This window comes from Empidonax traillii, unplaced genomic scaffold, assembly GCF_003031625.1.
Source record: "Empidonax traillii isolate 1590-97213 ecotype Southwest subspecies unplaced genomic scaffold, ASM303162v1 scaffold382:size1915631, whole genome shotgun sequence".
Lineage (NCBI taxonomy): Eukaryota > Metazoa > Chordata > Aves > Passeriformes > Tyrannidae > Empidonax > Empidonax traillii.
In genome coordinates this window covers 1,347,372-1,367,310 of record NW_020955575.1, presented here as the reverse complement: position 1 = coordinate 1,367,310, position 19,939 = coordinate 1,347,372, and the positions used below count along the sequence as shown (strand labels likewise).

At 36.3% G+C, this 19,939-nt stretch overlaps 1 protein-coding gene across 2 annotated transcripts in view; it reads right to left on the bottom strand.

Moving 5' to 3' along the window:
• Window positions 1-22: 22 nt before the first annotated feature.
• The window catches only part of EPHA7 (EPH receptor A7), a 150,664-nt gene continuing 130,747 nt past the window's right edge, over window positions 23-19,939 (bottom strand). The window contains exons 9-18 of one of the 2 annotated variants that reach the window (XM_027893118.1): window positions 19,848-19,939; window positions 19,103-19,158; window positions 15,103-15,228; window positions 10,775-10,960; window positions 10,166-10,227; window positions 8,989-9,198; window positions 7,712-7,861; window positions 3,102-3,295; window positions 1,844-1,999; window positions 23-671 (exon numbers count right to left, since the gene is read on the bottom strand). The exon at window positions 19,848-19,939 is cut by the window's right edge and continues 3 nt beyond it. In XM_027893118.1, coding sequence (XP_027748919.1) covers window positions 557-671; window positions 1,844-1,999; window positions 3,102-3,295; window positions 7,712-7,861; window positions 8,989-9,198; window positions 10,166-10,227; window positions 10,775-10,960; window positions 15,103-15,228; window positions 19,103-19,158; window positions 19,848-19,939 — 1,347 coding nt within the window. In that variant the 3' untranslated portion in view covers window positions 23-556. The remainder of the gene's footprint in view (window positions 672-1,843; window positions 2,000-3,101; window positions 3,296-7,711; window positions 7,862-8,988; window positions 9,199-10,165; window positions 10,228-10,774; window positions 10,961-15,102; window positions 15,229-19,102; window positions 19,159-19,847) is intronic. The other variant, XM_027893119.1, reaches the window with a different exon arrangement.

Here is a 19,939-nt window from a genome sequence, read left to right as displayed (position 1 = left end):
GTCATGCTTCTTAAATCTCTAGGAACTCAAATAATCCTTCAGAGGTACCCAGTGTAGTAATGTGTCATAGAATTAGCACTAAAAAGGTCCAAAGATATAAACATCATACTAAAAGAAAGTCTTTATGAAGAATAAACACAAATGATTAAAAAAAGATTCAGAAATCACAGATTTAAGGAAAATATTTTGTTGAATTCAACAATAATATCATGATTTTATCTGACAAATATATTCTTTTTTAAATTTTTATGTACATTTAAAAAGTCTATTAGATAAAAAGGAGGTTAGAGAGCTCAAGGTGTTTGTATGTTTATTCAGGTAGTACTTTGTTTATTGTCATTGCTGTTTTCCTTGCCACCACTGGTGGATCCTAATTCCCTTTTCATAAATTCTGGTGGCACTTAGGAGTTCAAGTCTGTAGGTGCTTCTTGTAGCTCTTCTATTCACTGCAGGAAGGACCCAGGAAATCAAGTGTCTTCTAGCAGCACTTCATATATACTGAAGGCCAGTGCTGTTCTCTCAGTCTGTCACCTCCCTCATAAGGGAGAAATGTCTATCACACTTGGATGCCAGTGCCGTGTAAATGTAGCATTTGTGCTCTCATAGTCTGAATGCTGCTCATGATTTTCTTTTGATGACCAACCAACGTGATCCCTAAACTCATCACATCCCTGGGGAAGATAAATGCGTACATTGTTAATTTTTCAACTTAGACTGCTATTGTATGGTATTCAACTGTGAGTCAAAGCTACGCAGTGGTCTGGGCTACAGGTGCCTGACATTGTAGCTGTGCTGGAATCTCAGCTCAGTACTGTGAAGTTCATATACGCACTGGTCAACCTCTCAGCCAGGAGTGCAATTACACGGCAAGTGTCACGTAATTACACTGCCTGTCTCCACTTCTGAGAAGGAGGCCAGTATGTTTTGCATTACGATAATCTTTCATTGTGGCTTTCAAGGACATCCGAAGACAAAGGCACTTCTGTTATAAAATCCTTTGGGTGGCTTTCAGGACAATGTATAAATACAAGATTTTAGGGATCATATGCTGTTTCCTAAAGAGATGCCTAGAGAAAGCCTTTGCATATTGACCCATACCCATCATGCAAGTAAAAGAGGAGCAGTTGTTTAAACTCCACCACTACTAGTGCTAGAAGCTTGTGGGCTCTGATGACAGTTCACAAGCTATAGGCTGTGACCCCTAGTGACACCAGGCAGATAAGAATAGGGTTGCAAACTTGAGAATTATTGGTTAGAAACTTGTTTAGAAAACCACTGCTCTCTGTAAAAGGAATTACATATGTTTGGCAACCATGAGTTCGGTTGCCAAGAAAGTTGTTCGCAAGGTCCCAAGAAGACCTGTTTAAGACGGTAGTACTGATACAGGCCATGCTTGCCTTCAGAAAATTGTTTTGCTTCTACAGACTTGATGCAAATTCCTTGCTTGCAGGACACAGACAGCCCCCAGCCAATCAGAAGAAAATTCCACATCTTCCTATTACACATCTGGAAAATGGTACCAATTAGGTAGTAGAGGCAAAGTGGCTATTTTCCTATACATACAAATACTTTGAAATGGGCCACATTCTCCCTCAAATTCCAGTCCCTTGGTGTTACTTCAATTGTTCTGAAAAGCACAGAAACATGTGATGCCACACAGAGGTAACAGGGTATTTGCCCTTTCGTCAGATGATCTAGTATAACATCGTCAGCTGCTAAAATGGCTGGTTTGACCCCAGGTACCATGTTTGTACTCAGGGTAAAGTTTTGGAGTTGAACGTTGTTTATTATTTTACCTAGAAATTCCCTAAATGCAAGTTAAACATGCCCAGTACTAACTTACTCAATAGTCATCCTGGCAACTGATTCAAGAGAGTTGTAGCCTGCTGCTGTGAAATTATCCTTATATCTTTCCATCTTAATAGCTTGTAACCATTCGCCTACGGAGCAGAAAGTGGTAAAATCGGGAGTGTTCTGGTCCAGAAGAGGGCTAATTGGTCTACGGAGAAGGAAAAAGGAAAGTAAGTTGTTTCCAAAGAGAGTAAAACATCAGGGAGCATTTAGCAAGGTGAGAGTCAAATAAGTTTGGGGTATTAAAAATATCAAGAGTAGAAAGTAATAGGCCTTTATACACAGTTTAGATTATTCTGTGAATAGCTCTTGACTACTCTGTAGCTCACAATATGTACTTCCCAAGCTTATTCACGTAAAAGATGAAAGGTCAGAGTGAGCAAAATCAGCCTAATGGACTACTGTTACCAACAGAAAATCAACCTTATTACCTAGCATGACAGCAGCTACAACTAAGTTGCTGAGTAAAATAAAGATGCCACTCTTTTACTCATTTTAGAAAATATAGGGGTGGCTATTCCCATTATTCAATCGGATGGGACAAAACAAAGACAAGGAAAGAGCAGAGACACAAAGTAAGTTGTTTAAGGTCACACAGCAAATCAGTCAGTAGAAGAATCAGGAGCAGAACTAAGGCCAGTTGATTCCCTAATGCAGTGATCTAGCTAGCAGATCAAAAGATTGTCACAATGAAATAATTCACCTGAAATTTATGAAGAAGCCATTGAAAACTACACCATGAAATACAATGAGATGCAACCACTGAAAGGAGTTAAAGTCAGAAAATGCTAGAGTGTAGCATGTCAAAGTACACTGGCCAAGCATGAGTATTGTTAATTACTTTTTCTACCGTGGCCATTCCTAGGGCAAAGGATGCATCACATAAAACTACAATAGACAATGATCCTTGCTCTCTAGACTTTACAATCTTAAGAAAAAAAGAAAACAAAGACTGCAAGTGGTAAGAGTGTGGAAAGAGTGATGAGCAGGCAGTAGTTTACAGAGAAATGTGGTTAATTCCATGATATTTACTTTATTCTGGTTGTTTTTTTTGTTTTAAGAAAGTCCTTTTTGGCTTTGTTCAGTATGGTAAAAAAGAAGGGCAAATGAAGGAAGGGAAGAACAGGGAACAGAAAGAAGGAACTGAGAGACAGATGAAATAAGTGTGAACTGGAACCAGCCACCAAGCAGAACATCCAGAACCTAGCCACATGCACCACCATAAGAACACACACTAAAGCTTTTCTTACCTGCTACAGGTTCCCAGTGGGGTTTTCAAGCTGTTTGGATTTCTAATCATTTTGTCCAGAATACCAACTATCTGCTCAAACTTTGGCCTTTCGCCACGTTCCTTCTGCCAACAATCCAGCATCAGCTGGTGCAGTCCTGCTGGGCAATCCATGGGTGCTGGCAAACGATAGCCTTCTTCAATTGCTTTTATAACCTAGTAGTCAACATAGTTAATTATTTTTCATCAACAGTCATTTAAAGAATACATATTGCTACCCAGCTCAAAAAAATAAGAAATTTTTTTTTTTTTTTTAAATCAATAAACTAAAATTTGCCATCAGCGTTGCAAAGATTTGAGTCCGTTGTTTTCACAACAGCCTTCAGGTTTTCAAGTAACTTCCCCAGCTTTATCTTTGGGCTTATTAAGCATATTGTTCTATATGTGCAGAACATAGCTAAATTAACTAGACAAGTGAGTAGCAGGGAACAACAATTAAATTCACCAAGGGAGTAACAGATAGAGTGATAAATGGACTTATTTCAGAAAACGTTATTACTTGCCCCAAGGCTTTTATGAAAGTGTGTGGTAGAAGCAACTGAGTTTTAAATGGATAAGAGATCTGTGCATGCACATATAAAATACAAAAAGCCTGAAGGTATTATAAAAGGATCCAAGAAAAGTGTTTAGCAGATAGAAATTGGTAGGGACAAAAGTTATATTCTATGTCTAGCCATGTTATATTAACGATAAAGTAGCAGAACTGTGTCATGTGAGAGAGAAAGATCTGGGTGAATGGTATTTTAATATACCGCAGAAAGTTAGATTTAATAAGAGATGCCGCTAGATGATGATATGATCGAAGGAGAGCATAAATGTCTAAACCAAGAATTACATCCACCTGTTGACTTCCTCAGCCAAGTCCATTTAGATTTAAGAAAAAATAAAAACAGATGAAGTAAAATCACAGCAAACTGCTGTAAACCTTGAGGGCAGAATAAGAAAGCACATCAGGAAGCAAGGCAGATAAGAAAAGCTAGTGAAAAAGGACTAAAATACTGTTCATGGGGGATTTCAAGTATACTGACATTGACTGACACGGCAGCATTAGAATTGCTAAGGAAGGGTGCTCGTTCCTGAAGGGTAGTGCATAGGACTGTCTTCTCCCCTGGTTTGTACAGAAAGCAAGATCAGAAGCTGTTCTGGGTGTAGTTCTAGGAAGCAGATCTGATACGATAAACAAAGTTACTGAATATCCAGGTTTTAGTAAAAGTAATAACCTCAGAAAAAAAATACTCCATAGGTTGTGTGAGAAAATCTAAAAGCAGTAGACTGCACAGTAGACAGAACTGCAGACAATATAAAACGACCTTCAAAAAGCTGACTGAAATCCAGCCAGGTTTTGTATCAAAACCTTTTGCATAAAAGAAGTTTTGTGAAAAGATAAGGCATAACCCAGTGGTAGGGCACTGACTGCAGGTTTGTGTCACAGAATGTCCTTCTGACCTCAGGGAAGTTGCCTCATCTTCCTAGGACACGGCTTTTTCTCTGAACATTTAGAATGACAGTACTGTCCTACAGCTCAAAAATGACTGAGAAATATTCAACTCCTGCAGAAATATCCACACCTTGAAGAATGAGTGCGGTGACCTTTTAGAAGGTGAAGTTGTCTGTCAGAGAGGGTGTGGAGAGAGGTTTTCTGCAGAAGAACAGGGAAATCGAAAGAATAGAGCTATATAGGAAAGAAAACATTAAAAGTAAAACGTAAGATTCTTTAGAGCTATATGAAGATGAAAACCAAAATAACAGCTCCTTACGCTTAGAAGTAGCAGTGGAATAAAAGTGAAAAATAAGCTACAGTATGTACAGGATGACTGGTGTGCTGTGAAAAGTACTGCAGAAATTTCTGACCTTCTAAAAGGCAAAAGGTATTAAACCCTTCAAGCGTGCTACATATGGTTTAGCACCAATGAACTAATTGCCTAAGAGGTCAGAAGACAGAGATCACCAGTGAGGAATGGAAAAGATAGGTAACAGCAACAGCAACACAGCCATCAAAATATCTAAGACTGGTAAACCATCTACATAAAACTATATCCTAGAATGTAAGGGACAGTGAAGACATGAATGAAAGGATCACAGACAGGAGTTTTTCCCATTCACTACAATCTGCAGAGAAACCTGAAGAGAAGTGGAAATCAAGATGATATCATTTTTGAAAGGCTTTGATGATACTGCAGAATCAGCTTCTCTGATGAGTATTCTTGAGAAACTCGGAAATATAAAATAATGAGTCAGCTAGAGATGGATGAAATTTCTGATAATATTCAAAACACTGAAAAAATATTTTAAAATATTGATAAGTAAAGTAGGACAAGAGTCCACTCTGCTAAAAAGGAGCCAGAGGTGTCCAAAAATCAGTACTCAAAGATAATGAAATAGATGCAGGACTTTTTTTTTTTTTTTTTTTTTTTTTAATAAGCAAATCTACAAAGAGAACACAGCTGGAGTTCTTACTAATAGAATTGATTTATACTATTTACATTTCCCACAATTCGTTTTTGAAATTCTGCTTTTACTGCAAAAAGAGAATACTGCTAAGACTCAAGTATACTTTTATCATAATCAGGCTATCTGAGGATGTAAAGCAGAATAGAAGAGGTCTGTTCACTTTATATACCAGATACCAATAAAGAAGTACTAAATATGGGTAACTGGACAATGTAATGTTAGAACTCTGTTTTTGGGTATATAATAATAATGAAAATTATAACAATGGTAATAAATCCAGGAGTACAGCAAAGAAAAAATATATAAGCCTAAATTCTTTCCCTTTTCTGAAGAACTAATCTGTACTGGAGTCAGTAAGCGAATGAAAGCAAGAACACCATATGTCTAATGGGAAATAGGGGTTTGAGGCCTAGCAGCAAGGATAAAGCTGAGGTGAGCCCACTGCTCAGAGAAGCTGGGACAACTCTATTATCTGTGGTCAGCCTGCTGTGCCTCTGCAGGGAGCTTGTAGGATGAGTGTTCTTTCGGTGCATCCTAGCTCTAGGTCATTGCTAAAAGAAGAACTTGTTCTTGAGAGATCACAAAACAAATTTGTATTCTCCATCAATCTAAAGCGATGACTTAAAAGGAAGAAAGGCAGAATTAAAGAAATGTTATTTAAGGTCTAAAGTCAGTGAGATGTATTTTTTTAGGAGATCTGGTCTGGTCTATGACTATGCCCACATCCACTTTTAAGGCAAAATGATATACTCAAGATATATAAACTGAATCCATATGCAAAATTAGAAGCACACATTTAGCATTTTTTTTTTCCAGTTAAATATTCCCACTGGTAACTTTGAAGGAGAATAAATAATAAATCATAAGGGGATTCTAAATTTTTGCATCATAGATTAATCTATGAGATTGGTAGGATGTGCATAGGCTTTGGGAGGACATGCTTGAAGATCACAGCTTACAGGAATATTTCAAAGTATTTTACCAAGCAACTGATGCATCTTTTAACTATGTACTATTGAAGATTATCATGAAAGCTGCTAAAAATGGATGAAAGAAGTTGCAATTAGCTATTTTTTGAAAAAGGTTCAGTCATGTGCTTTACATGCAATTTTCAATAGAAGGAATACTTTTCAAAATCCAACAACGAGCATGGAAATACCAAAATTTCTCCCCTGTTTAAAAGTTTTTCCTTATTGATGCCTGAAAGATAGGTAAGGTTTGCCTTTGAGGCATCTTATATTCCTGTCAGACTTCTTTTATGTTTGAATCTAGTACAGAAGGAAGGTGTCAAAAGAAATGAAACTCTACAGGGTGTCTAGGGAATGTAAATATTTCTCTTCCTCTACCCCAAGGACTTGTTTGCCCATATTTTGACAGTCCATGAAATCTTTGACACTGAGACCTGTCAAATATTAACAACTTTGCACTGTGCCAAACTGACTCATTTACACTTTTATCTTTTTTTTTTTAAACTTTGGTGTTGATAATTCAATAAAAAATTAAAATAACAATTAAAAGAACACTCATGCCCCCACATGAAGAACTTTAATTGATACTCTTTCTGACAACTTTTGCACCTGTACGGGTTTTTCCTGTGTAATTTCTATATTAATAGATACTCCTGTCAGAAATCAAGATTAACACCCACCTGTTCTATTACTGCTGACCTGTTGCTCTGGATCATATTTTATGCAAACAAGAGTATGGTTAAATCAGCATAATTAACTTGAAAAAGCCAAAGTAGGTCATTAACTGCCATTCAGACTTTTAACAACTTTTTTTGACTGATTAATCATTGCTCTAAGGTCAGAAACCTTAGAATTACTTTTTATTGGAAAAAAAATTCATTCTTTCCATGCTTAAGCATAATAAAGTGAAGAGTACCTATTAATGATCCAGTTTTATGTGATACTCAGAACAGAAACCTACAATATCCATGTGGCACAGGAAAGATTTCGATGTAGGTAAAAAGTGAAAGCTCTGCAACTTTTTCATTTTGTGAGAACCATACCAACATTTTTTGCATTTATAGTGAAATACATGCGTATGTGTTTGCAATAAGTAATTTTTGTTTTAGTAACACACTAACACACACACACATTCACAAGCAGACAAACCTACATCTTGATTTGACATGTCCCAGTAAGGCCGTTCTCCATATGACATTACTTCCCACATAACTATCCCATAACTCCACACATCACTGGCTGATGTAAATTTGCGGTACTGAATGGCCTCTGGAGCCGTCCATCTCACTGGAATTTTTCCACCCTATGAAAAAAAGCCAACAAAAAACAACCAAAAAAAAAAAAAAAAAAAAAAAAAAAAAAAAAAAAAAAAAAAAAAAAAGGAAGAAGAAGGTTCTCTTTTTTTTTTTTTTTCTCCCCAAATTTTTGTATCATCTTCAATAGAATGTGTTTATTTCCATCAACATCAAAAGCAGCACTTATATCATCGACTATGGTTGACCAATTACAGAATTTGCAAGGCTCTTTAAGGAAGTTTAGCCTCTTAAAACACTTGGAACATGAAAACTCAGATAATTGTCTAAGCTAAGTTGGATGTATTTCTTTGGAAGAGCTTATCCCTTCATCGATGCTAAAGGGGTGCTTGGATGTCTGATTTACACTATTCATTTAACTCCTGACTGGTTGAAGGTAGGTGAAGTGAATCTCAACTTGTGCATATAAATCCCACTGACTTGTCATATGGCTACTCTGAAATCTCAGTCTGACATTTTTAAACCAGGATTCCACTTAGAGCCCAATGGCAGGACTGACAGCTGTGAACACTGGTGTGGTTTCCTGGATCCCTGTGCCTGCTGGAGCAGATTCCAGGGGCCCCTCCTTCCCTCAGCATGAGAAAATAGGTACAGTGAGGCCCCACGGGTGGGAAAGTGGAGCTGGTTCAACAAAGGAATAAAGAGCACAGTGTGCCTGATGACTATGTATTTAAGAAAAGCGTCCCACCCACAAGCAAGTGAAAATATAGGAGTTGAGCTTTGTCACAGTCTAGCCTCAAGCTAGTCAAGTTTTTGGGGAGATAAATCTAGTCTGAAAAACAGTAATAGCATACAAAGATTTTAACTGACTCACAGTAAATTAGATGATTAAGATTTTTGTGGGTAAAACTTCCTTATTTGTTCAAACAGAAAATCCTGAGGAAAGCAATAATGAAAATACTGTATAAAATGTATAAAACTTTAACAGATACAAATGTATGTTCTTACAAAAATATTATTTCCTAATTACAGTCCTATTTCTGCAGAGACTCTTCCTTTTGACTGGTTAACATTTCCCAAGCAATTAATGTATTTCTCTTATCTATACTCTCTAGAAGATATGCTGCTTCTTAATAACCACATCTCAAAACTCTGAAAACCCATCAATTTTTCTTACGGTTGTAGTGTAGACAGCCTCTGGATCATCTTCTATAACTCTGGAAAGGCCAAAGTCTGATACTTTACAAACAAGATTGCTGTTGACAAGAATATTGCGTGCTGCAAGATCCCTGTGTACATATCCCATATCGGCCAAATATCTCATTCCGGCAGCAATTCCTCTCAACATTCCCACTAGTTGAATGACTGTAAATTGCCCATCATGTTTCTGGAGGGAAGAAAGGAGCAGCAATTCTTGTTAGTATGACTGAGAAGAGAAATAAGAATTAGTTTTACAACTTCAGCTTTCTACTTCTTTACTCTTTCTGTGGCAATTCATTCCGGGGAGAAGAAACTTACTTCAAACACAAGTTTTACTTTCTTCTGTCATAAAGCAGTACATCCACTTAAAAAACGTGTGAGTAGTTAATCTATTAATAGTAGCAAAACTTGCTCATCACTATCCATTTTTGTCTAATTCATGGTAAATTGCTTCTAAGGGATTACCTGCTGAAGATTACCTGAAGCTCTTATAGTTTGCTTCTATGCTCTTCATCTTGCAGTATAATTATTTGTATCAAGAAAATAAGTACTATCTCCTTTTTGGAACCTTAGCTACTGTTAATTTTTATTGATAGTTTCGAGTTTATCAAACAATATTTCTGTTCTCTATAGAGTGTTTATACATCATTTCACAATGTCTTGCATAACTGGCAAGTTCAGAACATACTTAAAAAATGATGAATTGTTGGGAACTTGCATTTCTTCTTCCATTGTTTGTCTCTTAAACAGAACCACAGTTCATTTAGGGATTCTTTTATTCTGATTTCCATCATGCTGACACAATAAAATTCTGCACCCAAAATGCAGAAGATTGGGCTTCATGTATCAGTTGTTTTAATTTCAACTGGTGGCAATAATAAAACCCACTGTGTTTATGCCACATTAAATCACATAAATTCCTAGAATGTCTCCATATGATCTTATCTGATCCTCTCATTTTTGATCTAGTTTTCCTGAAATAACACAGAGAACTGCTAGTATTTGTCAAGATCCATTTCAGCCTGAAAACCATTTTAATTATATTAATATTGTGCAGGCATACATGTACATATCACATATACAAACCATACTTTTTAAAAGTGTCATTATGTCACTCTAAATATGTTTATATAACTTCTCATTTTGGTACTCACCCTAAGAAATGCATCTAAGGCCCCATTCTCCATGTATTCTATTACAATCATGACTGGTTTCCCTGAAAGAAAAGAGAAACTGTAAAACAAATGGAGTGCCTTTTTTGATAAAACACACGTTATTCCTTTGCAGGACTGAATCGCTGAGACAAGGAGCATTTCTAAGCCCTCCAGCACTGTTACTGAGCTCTAATTTCTTAAATATCTTAATGGAATGTGGTCATGATTCACAAAATCGAACCATACAAATCAAAAAGTCAGTGTGTCCTCCTACCTCCTCCTGCGTGAACAGGACTCTGGAATAATGACACTTCAGATAATTTGAAAGGACATAAGAAACCTTATCTCTCTGCATGGTCTTTGAGGCTAAATGAAACTAGAAAAATAATATGTTTCAAAGTACTTCATCTTTTAATCATGCGTACATCTAAATTTTTTTTTCCTCAGGTTGTAGCATAAAGTAAGTATTGTTTTAGTTAGTTACGCATCAGGAGAAAATCCATTAGGAGTGTGTAGTCTGTTTATAATTTGAATCTTTGACCATGAATAAGCTTGAGTAATTTCTGCCATGGCGTTATTATTTGACTGACAGATCGAGTTGCTGCTTACCTCTGGTAACGACCCCTTCCAAGTGAACAACGTTAGGATGGTCAAACTGTCCCATGATGCTTGCTTCACACAGGAAATCTCTCCTTTGCTTTTCAGTGTAGCCAACTTTCAGAGTTTTTATGGCTACTGCAACATCTCTCTTGCCAGGAAGTTTTAGACGCCCACTGCACACTTCACCAAACTCTCCTAAAATGAAGTAGATCAATGCTGAATTGCTCTGACTATCAATATTTTCCTTAGGCCTTGATTCAACTCACTGCCTAAGTGTGTGTTTAAATCTTGCATGTGGATGCTCATATTTGAAATGGATTACCTTGAATTTCTGACCCTTTTGGAATAAACACTTCGTGTTAACCCAATCAACAGGACTGCTTTTGAATATTTTAAATTGTTAGCAATTTGTTGCATTTGTTTCAAAATCAGGAAATAAAAATGAAGTGGCTTTCATAAGAAAACACTATTATAGAATTAGTAATACCATTTCTAAGTGAAAATGTATAAGTGAAAATGTCATTCTGCTCTACATTGTTTCCTTGCTATCTTTAGATCAAATGGCTTTTTTTCTTTCAAGAGTCAGCTCTTGCAGATCTGCTTTTAATTTAGCATCGTTATGGTGTTAAATGAAGCACTACATTATTACCTTCAAGCAAGATAATTTACTTTGCAGATTATGAAATGAAAGGTGTGACTTATAACAATTTTGTTACATTAAACAAACACAAGCAAATGCTGCAAGTTTATAAAAGGCTTTAAACTAACAGACAATGGAACTTGAAGAAGCATGTGAGACAAAAGGTGAAACAGTCAGAAAGAATACAAAAAAAAAAAAAGCATCAACAACCAAATTTGGGAAAGAAGTTACTGGACTCCATCAGACAGGAAAGAGGATGGAAACGTGACATGTGGTGCTGAATGACAATACATCTACCTCGATATTAATGAGATTATGAAAGATGTAAGGATTGTCCCTAGCTTCACAGCTACATAAGAAGAGAGAAAAAGTGAGTTATCCAATACTGTAGCCAGGAAGAAAAATATCTTTGTAAATATAGAAGAAAAGGGTAGTAACACATACTGAATAAAGGGGAACATCTCTTCAAAAGAGAAATACTCATTGCAAAAGTATTTAATAATCTTGTACTTTGCAAACTCATCTGCAGTATGGGAGATATAGTTCCAAGGCCCTCCTCCAAAACAAATCAAGTCAGAAACTTATCTCTTGCATACCTGTGTAGTTCTTTAACATTAAGCTGTTATGTACACACAAGTATGCAGACACACCTACATCTAAGACATGTTTTAGGAGGAGTGCTGAAAAAAATAATTGAATGAGGTAAGACACAGAGAGTTTATTAGAGAGTCCTCTTGGGACATAGACTGATGTCTTGAGAAATTTAGTGGGATAAGAACTTAAGTGCACATATACCCTGTCAAGATGTCTGGCTGGCAGGGGAGAGAGGTATGCTTAGAAATGGGTCTGAATGCCTGAAGAGGTGTTGAAGTATCCTAATGGATGGGTTCTGAGAAATCTTGTTTAGGACACTGTCAGTGTTCAAACACTCTGGTTCTCCTGATAGCCCCAAGAGAGAGGTTGGGGAAAGAAAAAAGCAGTACTTGGGTATCAGTTTCAGAGTTCTCCAGTCAGAAAGGTAGAACTTAGACCATGACTTAATATTTCCAACTGACTTGTTTGGACTAATCTCCACTCTATGGTTTGTTTTATGAATCTTATAGGAGGTGACTGCATACAGAATCAAATTCCTCTATGCTGGCTGAATCAAGGTTAGCTGAAATCAACTCCATATACCTCTGTTAATACTGTGCTGTACCTGAGCTAATTGGCCAGACAAGTGTTCCTGCCTGTACATTATCCTCAACTGCCCTTGGGCACTGAAGTCAAGGTCTAAATAGCCATGTCATAGCTATGAATACCATGAGGCATAGCTGTTACATACACAACAACTAGATGCTCATGCCCTTAGCTTGGTGCCTTAACCTCCCTCCTGCACTTCATTAGCAACATGGATGACTATTAATGAACTCATCACTCACCTCACTCATAACCCCTAGCCTCAAGAACTTACTGAAGGATAACAATTTTCTCTAGCAGTTCTTTGAAAATTTTTTTTTTGTCCACACTGAAAACAAGACATGAGCATAAGTGTGTGTCTGTGGTATTTCAGAGCCAGGTAATTAGGATACTTGGCACAGAAGACACTAGGGCTTAACTCCTTTCCAGTTCTCTGTGATCTGATTTTGATTGATTTCCAAAAGTAGATCATGCACACTCCAGCAAACCAGAAACTTGAACTTATATGTTATGCATTTCAGGCCAGGATGTTAGCCAATGAACTACTTTTATTCCCAAGAAAATAGTATATTCAGCTGAAATGATGCCCAAAAATGAACCGGAAAATATGACAACAAGAGTGGGAATACTGCACAGCCACACAGCCACTAGCTCAGCATGTCAACAAGGCAGAGGCTAAAACAAAGGATGTGTGGTATGAACAACTTAACATAGTGGACACCATATTCCGTATCTGACAGGTGGCCACAGCGGGATGGTAATGAAAATGTTGGCAAGGAAAGCACATATCCCTCATGCAAATTAAGCACAAGCACACTTGCACCCTGTTTGTCTGAGAGACATGGCACTACTCAATAGTTGATGCAGCCACCATTGCTGATGCACATTGAGATAGCTAAGTGGCTTTTCTGGTGCTGTCACTAAAAGAAATTCCATATTCTTATTTGATATATGAGTTTCAGCTGCTGCTTTGGGTCTTTAACGTTCTGTTGTTCCTGGACCGAATTTCATTTCATTCCATTTTGCTATTTACATGAACAGGTTAAAGCCATAGCTAAATGCCACACACAATATGCTTTCACCATTGCACTTCTAGTCTGAATGACTACTGACACATGTTAGTTATTTTTGCTATCAGTTATACTCATTAAAATCAAGAATAAATTCAACTGCAGTCAACAAAATAACATTCTGGAATTTGTCATAACAGTGAAAATGCATTTTAAACTGTATACTGTGCAGCTCAAGTGTTTTCAGCATTTTGTTCACAAGGCATTGGCAAAATCCAACAGAATATATCTTTGTGCTCTGAACTGCTGCTATGCTGGTAGCTTTCTAATTCAGAGCAAAAAATAAAACTCCACAATTTGTCTATGCTAATCTTGTATCTTGTGTGTTTATTAGAGGAGATGCTGCCATTCTAGCCTCACAAAAATTCCTAGTTAGCGAGGGCTAAATTCTTATGCTCTTACTCATCCAAAGGAATAATTTGCTCAGCAGTGTGGTTAATTTCAATGCTACTACTCCTTGATTGAGACATGATTCAACATGAGTGGGGTTACTTTGAAAAGGCATGAATTCTAAGTCTAAAGATTTTCTTACAGGTAAAGCAGCCTATTTTAGAGATATTTCTTGTTCTGTTTTTAAATAATACTGCAGTATGTAATTTACAGTGCCAAACTACAGGGTGATTTAGAAAGTATTCTACTAATACTTGTATAAAACAACAGGAAAGCAAATGAACATTTCCTCCAGGAATCCAAAGTATTTGATATTTTTCTTACCCATGGAAACTTAATTTCACTACATGGAGTAGTGCAATAAAAATGTCACATATCTTATTAATGCAAACAAATGAAACTGCCTTTTTAGAGCATGAACACCATGGCTTAAGTAGGTGGTAGACAGCTTAAGAGGAAGAAAAGCAATGTAGCGCTGAAGCAATTACAATCAGTCATAAGAAGTTAAACAATAACTTTTTGTATTCATAAAATATCAAAAAGAAAAATGGTAGAAGAAAAAACAGCCTTAGGGAAGATTTTGCTATACAGAAACAAGACCTTCCTAGTCTCTATTTAAGATTTTGCTGCTGCAGCCAGTTTTCCTTACTCACATGAACGAAGCTTCAGAGGTCAAAAAGCCCTCTTGCAAAAGGTAAGTGAGCAGAATTTGCACAAATGCCTAACGTCTTTACTCTGACAGTAAATAATAGGCAGCAAAACTGGCCCACTCCCCCCAGTTACATTTTTAACAGCAGATACAAGATTAGAAACCAACAAGCTTTCAATGTCAAGCAAGACTTTTAATTTACTCATTTATTTGTTTCTTTTGTTGGGCTTTTCCCCTGTTTGTTTTTTACATTTTAGAAGTGAGTGCAGCTTCACTGCTCTTAACCACTCTAGCAAATGCAAAAAGTTCTTCTATACTTGAGGTATAATTATTTGCCTGTCATTATGATGTATGAGTTTCGATCCCCGCTAAATGGAACAGTTGAATCAGGAAGCCACGGCAGCCTTACCTGCACCAATCACACGTTCAATTTTAATACAAGAGGCATCTAGCTCCTTGGCGAATTGATGGACAGCTCTATTTGGGTCCTCGTAGGTTTCAGGGTCAATGTAGGTTTTGGTGCCTGGAAATTTAACTGTAATGATGTAAGAAAGCATGACTGTGATGAAGCAAAAGCACTTATTGTGCAGTCAGCCCAGGAATTTCATTATGCAGAGTGCTCCTTGGAAGAGTGAACCTGTTTCCACACTGCCTGAGTCAGAGCCGCTCTGAGAAGCAACCTTAGTTTTAGGCATCATCTGCAAGCATGCTGACACAAGTACACAATCCCATCTCTAAAAATGACTATCATCTCCACCTTGAACTAAGTAATAAATATTAAATAGTGCTTAATGGAATAAAATGTAAGGGCTGAGTGGGGATAAAAACAAAGCTGGGAAGGGGGTTCAAGACCAGCAGAGGAGGTGAAAGGTTCTTTTCTGTGTAAGGACAGCTTATCCTTTTGTCCCAGGATGCATAAACAGCATTTCTTCATGTTATTTCTGTCTTCTAGTGAGATTTGAAACATTTCTTCACCTCCTTCAATTTGCCTAAATTACTGAATATAATATTTTTTGCAGATTGTGGCAACAGTCAAAGTATTCACAGCACTTAGAAATTATAACCTTAGGTGTATTTCTTGCAGTATATGAGCATGTTGTAGTCAACCTGTTGTAGTCAATCTCCAAAGGGATAGGAAGGAAAGTGGGCTCTGTGGCACCAATATTTCCCCTCTCAAGCACTTAAGTGAAAAATATGCAGTAAATTGTATTTTGCTTATTTTTTTTTTAGTATAACACTTAGTGCAACCCAGGCAGTACAGTGCTCTGGCCAGCATGCAGTTTTTTCCTTTAGTTTGCTAATGATTCAGGTAAATTATTTTTTGCTCTTTTGCTGAAAGTAGAAACTCCTGGTGATAGTAAAGCAACCCTGAAAATCCATGAATCAAGAAATTTTTATGAAATAAATTTGCTCACAAAGATTATACTCTTGAGCTTTAATTAAATCAGTGAATTAAAATTCAATACCAAAATGCAAAAATATTCCTCTGCTAATTGATATGCTGATATACAAGAACAGGAACAAAAGTCAGAACAAAACATAAATAATTTACAGTTGCTTTGTATTCTTTTAATTTAACATAAAATATTTTAAATTTGAAAATATATTGAAAAATAGCTTAGCAACCATGTATATTTGTGTTTCAGATGGTATTAATGACCAAAACCACACAAACCCTAATAAAAGAAAAAAACCTAGAGAAATTGCTTGAGTAATCTCATGAATTTTCAACCAGTGAAATTATTTGAAGTGTTGCCCAGATGTTATTATCTGTCATATTATGTATTTAAATAGATGTTCTTCCAGGTGTATTGACAATGCTGCAATTTTTAAAAATTATAAATATTTATTTCTTAAAACCAAAAGACATTGGAGCAAATGAGAATAAAGCAACAGGTTGACCAGCTCTAATAATGCTTTTAGGCAACAGGATAGAGAAGGAACCATCCTCTTGTGTTTGTGATAAGGGGTCTGGATTGGAAGTAACCTTGCAAATCTCAAGTGGGCCTCTAATGGTTTTTTATTCAAGCTGTAATACAACATTTTGACAGGCCAAGGCTATCCTGGCATAGCAACGTGAAATAATGCTGGCCTGTATTTGCAGACATTGTTAGATGAAAACGGGAGGAGGAACCCAAATATAAATCTGAATCGCTTGACTAAACTCCTCCATTGTAGTTGTATCTTCAAGTGTAGCACCTGAGGTCACAGAGAGATGAAGGGAACTGAAATGCAATCTATGATTCAGTGCTTTAAAATCTGCATTTAAAAATGGTTCTAAGTTGTTTTTTTTGGTGTTTGTTCTACATTACATTTTTCAAAATCCAATCTGGTACCCCAGTGCAGAAGAATGTTGTCTAGATGTTATGGACAAAAGGTCATCAAACTGGTGTTCACAGCTCTGTGACCAAAGTGGTGACCACAGCAGTGGATTCCATCTTATTCTCTACATGGCTATCAAATGAAATTAAATACTACACCTACGACCAACAGATGATGAAAAACTACCTTGGCAAAAACTTACTTGTATTTTGTGCCATGATTTAAAAAAATGCCTAATCTTCTGACTAATTTGCTGGATAACTAGATTTCTTGAAAGGATAATAAGGGAAATGAATGCTTATAAAGTGTCATAATTTCTGGATCAACTATCAATCATTAAGTAGCAGTTTTCATATTAATTAATGTATATTTTCACTGAAACAAAAACAAATGTCACCAATAATGGAGATAAGGAAAGAAATCATTTAGCCAGCATATTCCTTTTGTTTATATAATAAAATACAAGAATACATAGCTGATCTTTTCCTTCAAGGACATAATGGGTATTTTAAAAGTGAAAACAGGAGCTCTTCTGAAAATGTGAAAAGCTTATAATGCATTATGAGAGGCAAATTTCAAATCCATCACTCCAAGAATAGTAACATTTAAGTAAACTCAGATTTTTGATGAATTCTTTAAAATCAGCTGCATTGCAAAGTGCATTATAAATAATTCTTATCTCATTATTATTTCCCACCTTTCTTGCACAGTTTATGAATTGATTGACTAAAGCTGCAATGATGTCACTACTTAATTTGACACTCACTGCATTTAAACAATTTAGGTAGCCACACTCAAACTCAGGGATTAATTTCCAGTTGACCTGATTTTTTCAGGGAAGAAAGATAAAACAGAACCTTGATCTGATTTTGAGTGGAGCTTTGGCTAGAACTACTCATTTAGAGAGGAGTGCACTGAGAAGATGCTAAGAATTTATGACTAATGGCTACTTCATTCACCATGTGACACTACTTTCTGATAACAGCTCATGACTTTAACATATCGAAAATAAGATAAATCCTATTGCTTTCACAAAAAAAGAAAAAGTAAATCTGAAGGATTTAAGCTACAGCTCTAATTATAGGTAGACAACAAAGGCTACATACAGCATAGCATGACTAAACAGCAAGCTGTACTGACATGAGAGTGATCACGTATGGGAGAAACCCAGGCACTGTTCTGTATCAGAACTTATGTTCGGTTTAACTCTATTATGCGATTTTACAATTATGGTTGCTCAAAATAATTTTGCAACTTAGTTTTACTGCAACTACTAAGTTAACGACTGCTTCTAAAAGAAATTAAAACATTTTCAAGTTTTCATGCCAACTGAAACGAGACAGGGCTAAAATAAGAAATTTTTTAAACAATATTTGGATAAAAATGAAAGTATTCTTGCATAATCCTTCCTTTACATTTCCCTTACATTTTCAATTGTCATTAACCCAGAGTTCTAGTATAAATTCAGATGGTAGATGTAGTTTTAATAAGAGAGGCTTTAGGGGCTACTCTTGACTAGGCAAGTGATTCTAGAACACAAAACGGTAACAAAGTGGATGCTCTTTCTTTTCATATTAAATATTAAATTTTTAAGGACATTATGTTTTGTAAATATTGATGGTACAGTATTCACAGCAGCAGAAAACAGTTTTTGAGCAGAACAGTTTCATTTTTAGGGTGATGCAGTTACTCACTTTCTTAATCTGAAGTCTGCCTGAGGCAAAACTCACTTAGGCAAAGGTCTCATGAATACTGCACCTCAGAGGGATCATTAGGACAATGTGAAACATATATTCAAAGCAACAAGAAGAAAACAAAAATGCAGAATGAAAACAACAGTGTATCATAGACATGTATAGAAATAAAACCATCTGTGTGAGCAGTGTTGTCTTTAATCTGCATTCCTTTTCTGTAGGTCACATTTTTATAGTGTTTAACTTCCTGCTTGTTATTTACACAGCATTTTTGAATTTCCCATGGCATTGTCTTTTATGGAGTCTTGTTTTAATATTGTCTACACTATGGTATTGTCTACACTACTACAGTTGGGAATTTTTGAAAGAGGGGAAAAAAAGCAAAACACTTACAATGAAAGTAAAGTTCTTCATCCCCTTCTTGATCCGCTTTGCTATAGCCACAATGCCTGTAAAGAAAGTAAACCGCTAGTTTTACTGGTAAATAATTATTTACTTCTCACGTCTAAAGTCCTGACAAAATCAGTTCTGCAGGCTGGGATTTTCAGGCACTGAGCACCTAACTGCTGTAGGCCCTTTGAAACTTTCACCTATAATTCTATTGACAGCAGAGTTTTAAATAAACCATGAACAGTTGCAATCAAAAGGCTTTTGTATCAAATGCCAGTCAGGACAGGTCCTAAAGAAAAAAAATTCTAGTTCTGGTGAAAAGCTTCGACAGATAAAACAGAGGATTAAAGAACTTGAAAGTAGAACACTGTTTTACATGAGGGTATTCTTAAACTTACTGCTGTGTCTCTTTTTCTTGAATGTAAAGTCATTTAAAGGCTGATCAGATAAAGTGTCAGATTTCTCCATGTGAGAAAACTGAACAGAAAGAGGGACTTTGAGGAGTACAGTTAAAGAACCTGCTATGGGTTCCTTTCACAGCACATTTACATAGGACAAAAAGAACATCTTGATTTAAGTATCTTGCCAAAGTAATAGGACAAACCATGTAATTGGTAAGGGAATTTAAATGAAATACGAAAAATTATTCATGTTTTAGTTTTGCAAGTTACTATCCCAGAACAGACTATGTCTCAAGAGTTCACAAGAGTGGGGGCAGATGTGCTAATGCCCATGAAAGATGCAATACCTTCGTCCGATGATGAAACCAAACACCATGAAGACCAGAATGATGGTTCCTGCCACAGCAACCACAGCTATGATAATAACAGGATTCTGTTC